The 7,304-nt window shown below is 44.0% G+C and overlaps 1 protein-coding gene across 1 annotated transcript in view; it reads left to right on the top strand.

Moving 5' to 3' along the window:
- The first annotated feature begins 22 nt into the window (after positions 1-22).
- Positions 23-7,304, top strand: part of PRPF6 (pre-mRNA processing factor 6) — a 34,212-nt gene continuing 26,930 nt past the window's right edge. The window contains exons 1-7 of the mRNA XM_088128497.1: positions 23-269; positions 2,610-2,778; positions 3,118-3,236; positions 3,434-3,512; positions 4,129-4,305; positions 4,722-4,877; positions 5,427-5,521. Coding sequence (XP_087984623.1) covers positions 55-269; positions 2,610-2,778; positions 3,118-3,236; positions 3,434-3,512; positions 4,129-4,305; positions 4,722-4,877; positions 5,427-5,521 — 1,010 coding nt within the window. The 5' untranslated portion in view covers positions 23-54. The remainder of the gene's footprint in view (positions 270-2,609; positions 2,779-3,117; positions 3,237-3,433; positions 3,513-4,128; positions 4,306-4,721; positions 4,878-5,426; positions 5,522-7,304) is intronic.

The following is a 7,304-nucleotide window of genomic DNA, read 5'->3' as shown; positions in this document are numbered from 1 at the left end:
CGCCTCCTAGCCTCGCCCCGCCCCGCGGCCTGTTTTCCGGCCTCCGCCGCCATCATGGCCGCCGCGGCCGCTTCCTCGGCGGCGTCTCCCGCCGCCTCGTCCGCCGCCGCCGCCGCCCCGGCCGGCTCAAGCGCCGCGGGGGGTTCGGGCGGGGGCGGCGGCGGCGCCTCGGGACTGACGGCGGCGCTGACCGGCACCATGAACCGCAAGAAGAAACCCTTCCTGGGCATGCCGGCCCCGCTGGGCTACGTGCCGGGCCTGGGCCGCGGGTGAGCCGTCGGGCCAGGGCTGGGTGGTGTCCCTGAGCACGTGCAGAGGGCCCTCTTCCCCTCAGCGTGCTTCAACGGAGCGGCCGGGGCACTGGCCGTTCCCGGTGGACGCTTGGAAGGGCTGCATTCCCACGACCGGCTGAGCGTCGCGTGTTGGGCCAACCCGGCCTGCTTTTGTCCGTTTAGGGCCGTGTTTCTCCACCTGGGCAACTTTAAGATGTGGGGACTTCAACTCCCAGAATTCCCCAGCCAGCTCTGGGGAAGTCAATCCATTCCCCGGGGCTGGCTAGGGGATTCTGGGAGTTGAAGTCCCCACATCTTAAAAGTTGCCCAGGTGGAGAAACACGTATTTAGAGTTGGGGGGGTTGCATGCCCACAGACACACGTGTGGCTGGTAATCAAGTGAACTGTGTTGTGGGAAAGCAGCTGCACGGGTGGGTATTATCCGTGTTCCAGCCTCTGCTGGATTGGGCTGTGAAATAGCATCCAGGAAAAACCTCATGGCTGCATTCGTGCATGTTTACCTTGCTTGCTTGAACTGTAGTTCAGTTTTTGTTGTTGTGCTTTGCATATGCTTCGCTCATATTCATTGTGTTGTCAACCCAAACAGTGCTTGTCTTCTGCGCTGCGATCAAAGATGCCCAGAGTTGGTATCCACTAAACCATGGGTTTAGTGGTGCAGAGTTTGGGTTGTTACCTTTTGCAGGAAGTTAGCTTTGGATTGCTATGAAAAGGGTTCCCTGTCTGGACAAAGTGGGGCAGACATAATAAATGTGTTTTCTTGACAGTTGGGAATGTGAGTTATAGCCCACTGAGAAAGAAGAGTGAACGTTGTGTTTTAATCGGGGGGGGGGGGGTATTTATAGTTCTATTGTTTTTATTGTCTTGGTTTTTAATTGTAAGCCACCCAGAGTCACCCTCTGGGGGAGATGGGCAGCATATAAATTTAATAATAAATAAATAAATATATAAATTTAAAAGGCTTAGGTTCTGGGGTTGTACCTCTGTAACAGAATGTAGACCTGGTCTTGGGGAAAGTAGGAGAGAGCTGTTAAGGAGGGACTTGAACAAGAGATTACACAGTCCAGAGCAGTGTTTCTCAACTGTGGCAACTTTAAGATGTGTGGACTTCAACTCCCAGAATTCCCCAGCCAGCCATGGAGTTGAAGTCTACACATCTTAAAGTTGCTAAGGTTGAGAAACACTGGTCCAGAGATAGAAGGAAGGGTGAGAAAGAAACTCAAAATATCCCTGCCTTGGTCCTTTCTTGTTTAAAATGGGGCAGAGTGAAACTTGGAGAGGCTTTCAAGATTCTCTTATTAAACCTTATAACAATAAAATAGCATTTCTGGAATCCCTGCCATGCCTGTTTCTTGACCTGGTCTATCTTGGAGGGTTGGCATCCATCTTGAAAGCCTGCCCAAATTTCTCTCTGCCCCAACTTATACAAAACAAAATCAAGGCAGGGATATTTGAATTTCCTTCTCAGTTTTCCGGAGTGTGTAATCTCTTCTCCAAGTTCCTCCTTATCAGCTCGCTCCTTTCTTTCCCCCTTAATGTCTCTCGTACTTTCCCCAATGTCAGCTCTAAATTCCTTTACAACATGAGGCATATATGTCAGTACTTCTTGGAATTAAAACCTATGTTGTTCCACAGCGGTTTATACTGCAGTGATTCCTGTCATGTCCTCTTATTGATGTAAACATTTTCCTCTGTGATCATGCCCGGCGGGCAGGTTATCGTTGCACAACACCATGACCTATAAACTTACTATTTATGTTTTCATCTAGTTTGTTGTGCAAAATTAGTTAACTTAAGGTTAATTAATGGCTCACTGTACTATGCAAGGCCAGAAATGGGTTGAGTGAAACATAGTTAACCATGGGGAAGTCTGTTGTGTGAATGCACACCGTTGAGGAAAGTTAAGGTTAAAGTAGTTACACAGTTAGATTTGTGGGCATGCATATAAGGCAGCTTGAGTATGAGTCTAGAAGGATGACTAAAAAATTCTTCTCCAGGTAGCTATGTGGACATAACTGTGAAGGATTTTTTGGCAACAAGGTGGAAAATGTATCATGCCTTCTTCCTGGATTTTTTTTTTTCTATTTCCCACTTTACCTGCCCCAAAAGAATGCTTGTTCTTTTTTATCTGTAACATGCTGCTGCTCTAGGAAAGAAGGGTTAACTCTTAATTTTACAAACCTTTGTTGCTTGATAGCCCAGAGATGATGATCACTTGCAAATCTGGGTTTAGGGAGAATTTTAGATTTGAAAAGCCCTTGCCCAGCGATGTCCGAATTCTCTCTGAATCAGTGTTTTTTTTTTTTTTCCCCTCTGTAGAGCTACAGGTTTTACCACCCGGTCAGATATTGGTCCTGCCCGAGACGCTAATGACCCTGTGGATGATCGTCATGCCCCACCAGGGAAGAGAACTGTTGGGGATCAGATGAAGAAAAACCAGGCAGCTGATGATGATGATGAAGATCTGAATGATACAAATTACGATGAGGTGATGCCATTTTGTTATACCAGTCAACGCTGCAAATGAAACTTGAGTTATATCCATCCTGTTTGGCCTAAATAAAATGTTTTTTATTTAGTTTCCACGATTCTCTCAAGGACTGAGTAATTTTTTTTTCAAGTTTGTAACATCATTTCTTTTACATGGAACGCTATAGATGTGAACCTGGTTTTTTTTTCCCCCTGTATGACTGCCACTTAGTCCTCCCCCCACCCCTGCCTTTATGGCTAAACAGCCTATAAGACTGGATTTATTTTGATATTTTGATTTTGGTGGGTTACATTAAGGGGATAACATGAGTTAATATGACCTTTTTGTCACATGCAGTTCAATGGATATGCTGGAAGCTTGTTCTCCAGTGGGCCTTATGAAAAAGATGATGAAGAAGCAGATGCAATTTATGCTGCTTTGGATAAAAGGATGGATGAAAGAAGAAAGGAGAGAAGGTAGGGGTGTTTTTAAGCATGAGAGATGTTGCCCATGTGCCTTGATTTGAAGCCTGTATCTTCAAACTTCAGCTACTGTTTTTTTAGACTTTGGTGCATGATTTAGTCTTGGGTGTCTCAAATATTCAAATACTTAAAAGGTGAGTGGGATAAATATGTGATTGGCTGAAGTATGGGCTGTACCTTTTATTTTCTAGAGAACAGCGAGAGAAAGAGGAGATTGAAAAGTACCGAATGGAACGGCCGAAAATTCAGCAGCAGTTCTCAGATCTGAAAGTAAGGAGACAGCAATATGTATTCAAAAAATGTAAATGTGAAGATAGGGCCTGAAATTTGGGAAGAGAAGTTGAATATATATTTGGAATTGATAGTTGAATCAGTGAGGATGAGTATTAATTATGATCTCTCTAAGCAGATTTTAAAAGGCTGTCTGCATCTCCTTACTAGGAATACCTTGAGAAGAGATGGCAATACCACAGAACGTTTTCTGCATTAACATTGCCATGTTAAAACAGTGCTAGTTTAAGTCTTTGGGCAACAGCTACATTCCCTGTTACCTTGTTCTCTCTGTCCCACTTTTTGGGCTAAACTAGATAGTTGAAATAGGAGAGGGTTGACCTGTTTTTCTTGGGGGAGAATTATAAGGGTTGAGAAATACGGGTTAGAGACAGAGGCCTGGTGAAAAGAAGAGTGGGAAGCCAAGGGGTTGAAAGAAGAGGCTGCACAAAATCTCACAGGTATAAAGATCCAGAAAGCCTATGTGTTGTTCACTGGAAGAAAAAGGCACTAAGGGGGACTTGCAAGCTAAAAGTCAAAGATGGGAAAAGGAAAGAAGTGAGTAAGTTACATGCAGTGTAGCAATTTCAATTACGAGTGGTTGTTGTTTTGGTAGAGAAAACTGGCTGAAGTTACTGAAGAAGAATGGCTAAGTATTCCTGAAGTTGGTGATGCTAGGAATAAGCGTCAAAGGAATCCACGTTATGAAAAACTGACTCCTGTTCCAGACAGTTTCTTTGCGAAGCATTTGCAGTCGGGGGAGAATCACACATCTGTGGATCCCCGGCAGACGGTGAGAATCTCTGTTGAGATTTCCTGGTATAAACAGGTTTTCTGAAAGAATGGCTTGTAGAATGACCTCCGATATATGCCTGTTTCATGGGCAAAAGAAGTGAGAACCAGACATAATAGAGGTATCATCCGAATTTTGGGCAAGATGTTAAGAGAGGTCAACCCCATTCCTGCAAATCTTCACTGCAAGTGAGAAGAATTGAATGGGATAGCCTCAGTTATATTTTCTTCTGGGGCAAATGAATGGTTGTTTTTAACCCTCCCTTCCTCCCTTTTTCACCTCACTCTGCTCCTGCACTGGAATCTTTGCAATATCCAAACCTTCCCTTATCCCACACAGCAACTGTTCCATTTTATCTGATAGAATTTGAAGTTGCTTAACACTCCCCTCTCCCCCACCCCTGGTTTATCTTGCAGCAATTTGGTGGTCTGAATACCCCTTACCCAGGGGGCTTAAACACTCCTTATCCAGGAGGAATGACACCGGGGCTAATGACTCCTGGGACAGGAGAGCTGGATATGAGGAAGATTGGACAAGCTAGAAACACCTTGATGGATATGCGTCTCAGCCAGGTAAGGATATGGGGAGAAAAGCAGAGAGTTGTTCCTTATCAGACCCAGTAAACATTAGGGTGCTACATTACAGCTTTTAAATGTGGCATCTACAAAATTAAAATTTTTCTGCTGGAGTACTTGGGGTAAATTTACGTAATTTTAAGGGGCTTCTCCTTCCATTATATGATTTGTTGTGAGCCTCCCAGAGTCATAGAGAGTTGAGCAGCATACAAGTTTAATAAATTTTTGTTGGTCACACAGTCAGCCAGAGGTTTAGACTGGATTTGGCATTTTTATCCACCTATTGAGTCTTTCCCAAGGATAGGCAGATGTTGTTGTTTAATGGTGTTAAAGGTATCGTTGCAGAATATAACCTGTTCCAAGTAAAGCTGCCTTTTGTAATTATTAAGTTTTCAAAAAGTAATGGTATTTGGGGAGGATTTCGTAGTGACGGGCATAACTTTGTTTTACTTTTTCAGTGCTTTATGGGAAAATGTATACAGACAATAGCTTTTTACATTGGTTTGCGTGTCCTCTCATCTTAATAAGGCTTTGGTTAACCCCCAGGTGTCCGACTCGGTGAGCGGCCAAACCGTGGTGGATCCCAAAGGGTACCTCACTGATTTAAATTCCATGATTCCAACACATGGTGGAGACATCAAGTAAGACTGTGGGTGTGATGGCAGTGCTTGTACTTGTGTAATAGAAAGAATAGAAGCCACTGAGTTCAAAGAGGTGCATAAATGCATGTCTCTTCCCTCCTTCCAGAGAAGCTGAGGCCTATCCTAGAGCTATTATTTGCCAGTGCTCTTTCGGTCCCTGCACACAGGTCTGATCTTAGCGGAAGATTAATGTGATAATATTGCCTAAGATGGGTGTGGAGTGGAAGTATACAACACTTTGGGTCTGCAGCCAGAAAAGTGGTTTGGAATGAATGTGGTGCACGTTCCACACTATCACACTATCTAAATCAATATAAATAAATACCAGCACCTCCTTAAAAAATGCATTTCAGTAAAAAGGGTGTGGATGGGTGCGACAGGGTGTTTTAGCGGACGCTGTTGTAGTTCCAGGGATATCGGAGGGGGGAAGGGGTCAGAAAAGTCAAGATGTCAGCCATGACTGTGAGATTGGAGCCCCACCCTTTTTTGTGGGTGTTGATGCATGATGCACATTAAAAAGGGACAGGGCTTTGATTGCATGGTCATAGCCGCCATCCTGACGTTTTTGACCTCTCCGCAGATGCTCTTGGGTGCCTCTTCAGACTGTTTTCTGTTTGAATCAACTTGTTCGGTATTTTCTTCTTGGGACAAGCATTTGTTGTACCCCACTTTCATGAAGGGAGGAAGGGAATTGAGGTCTGCTCTGACATTGTGGAGTACCCTCTCTTTAGACCAGTGTTTCTCAACCTTAGCAACTTTAAGATATGTGGACTTCACTTCCCAGAATTCCCCAGCCAGCATGGCTGGCTGGGGAATTCTGGAAGTTGAAGTCCACATATTTTAAAAGTTGCTAAGGTTGAGAAAAACTGCTTTAGGCCAAAGGCTTCCTCCATCCCTTCTAACACTCCAGAAGCTACTGAAGATGGAATTTTTCCAAAGAGCATTTGGCTGAATAGTTTCTTCTGGTCCTCTTCAATTTATCTCCCTTTGAATGTGTGACATCAATTTAACTGTTGACAGTATTTGGTTTTCTTAGGTTTTTTTTTTTTTAATTCATTATTTCTACCCTTCCATTGCTGTAACTTTGACTAGTTATTGGTTGCTTTGTTTTTGTTTACTGTGAATGTTTTAAAGGTTACTGATGTTTTTGCTGATCATTTTGTAAACCTCCATGGGTCTGTGCTGATTCGGTGGTATGCAAGTAGAAAGAAAGAATGAATAAATAAACCTGAGATCGTGCCGCTACTGTGCCAGCCTAGGAAAAGACACAACATCTTCAAAGGTGGTTTGAGAGGTGTAGTGTATATACCCACATTCACTTCAAACCTCCTTTTCACCTTTGGGCCTGAACTGCTATACCTCCCCATTATTATTATTAGATTTATACCCCACCTTTCTTTTGTATAAGGTGGTGTATGTAATGCTCTGATCTCCTGTTTTCCCCTCAACTAAACCTAGTGTTCCCCTGGGTTTTGGCTGAGAGAGAAGGAATACAGTCACCTACCTGGCTTCCGTGCTTAAGGGAAAACTCAGACTCATGGTGTCCCAGTTTCTAGGCCAGCATGTTAGCGACTACATGAAACTGGTTCTCCGTTTATCTACCCCAGTGTTTTTCAACTTGGCAACTGGAAGATGTGTGGACTTCAACTCCCAGAATTCCCCACCCAGCAATTCTGGGAGTTGAAGTCCACATAACTTCAAGTTGCCAAGTTGAAAAACACTGATTTACACTTTCCCTGTCTTTGTATCTATCCCACCTACACTATCCCTAGTATTTATTTAT

This window comes from Python bivittatus, unplaced genomic scaffold, assembly GCF_059951505.1.
Source record: "Python bivittatus isolate LINGU-HERP-01145 unplaced genomic scaffold, Pbiv_v1 ctg000700_np1212, whole genome shotgun sequence".
NCBI lineage: Eukaryota > Metazoa > Chordata > Lepidosauria > Squamata > Pythonidae > Python > Python bivittatus.
The sequence above is the reverse complement of the archived record's forward strand: the minus strand, read 5'-3'. Positions and strand labels throughout refer to the sequence as shown.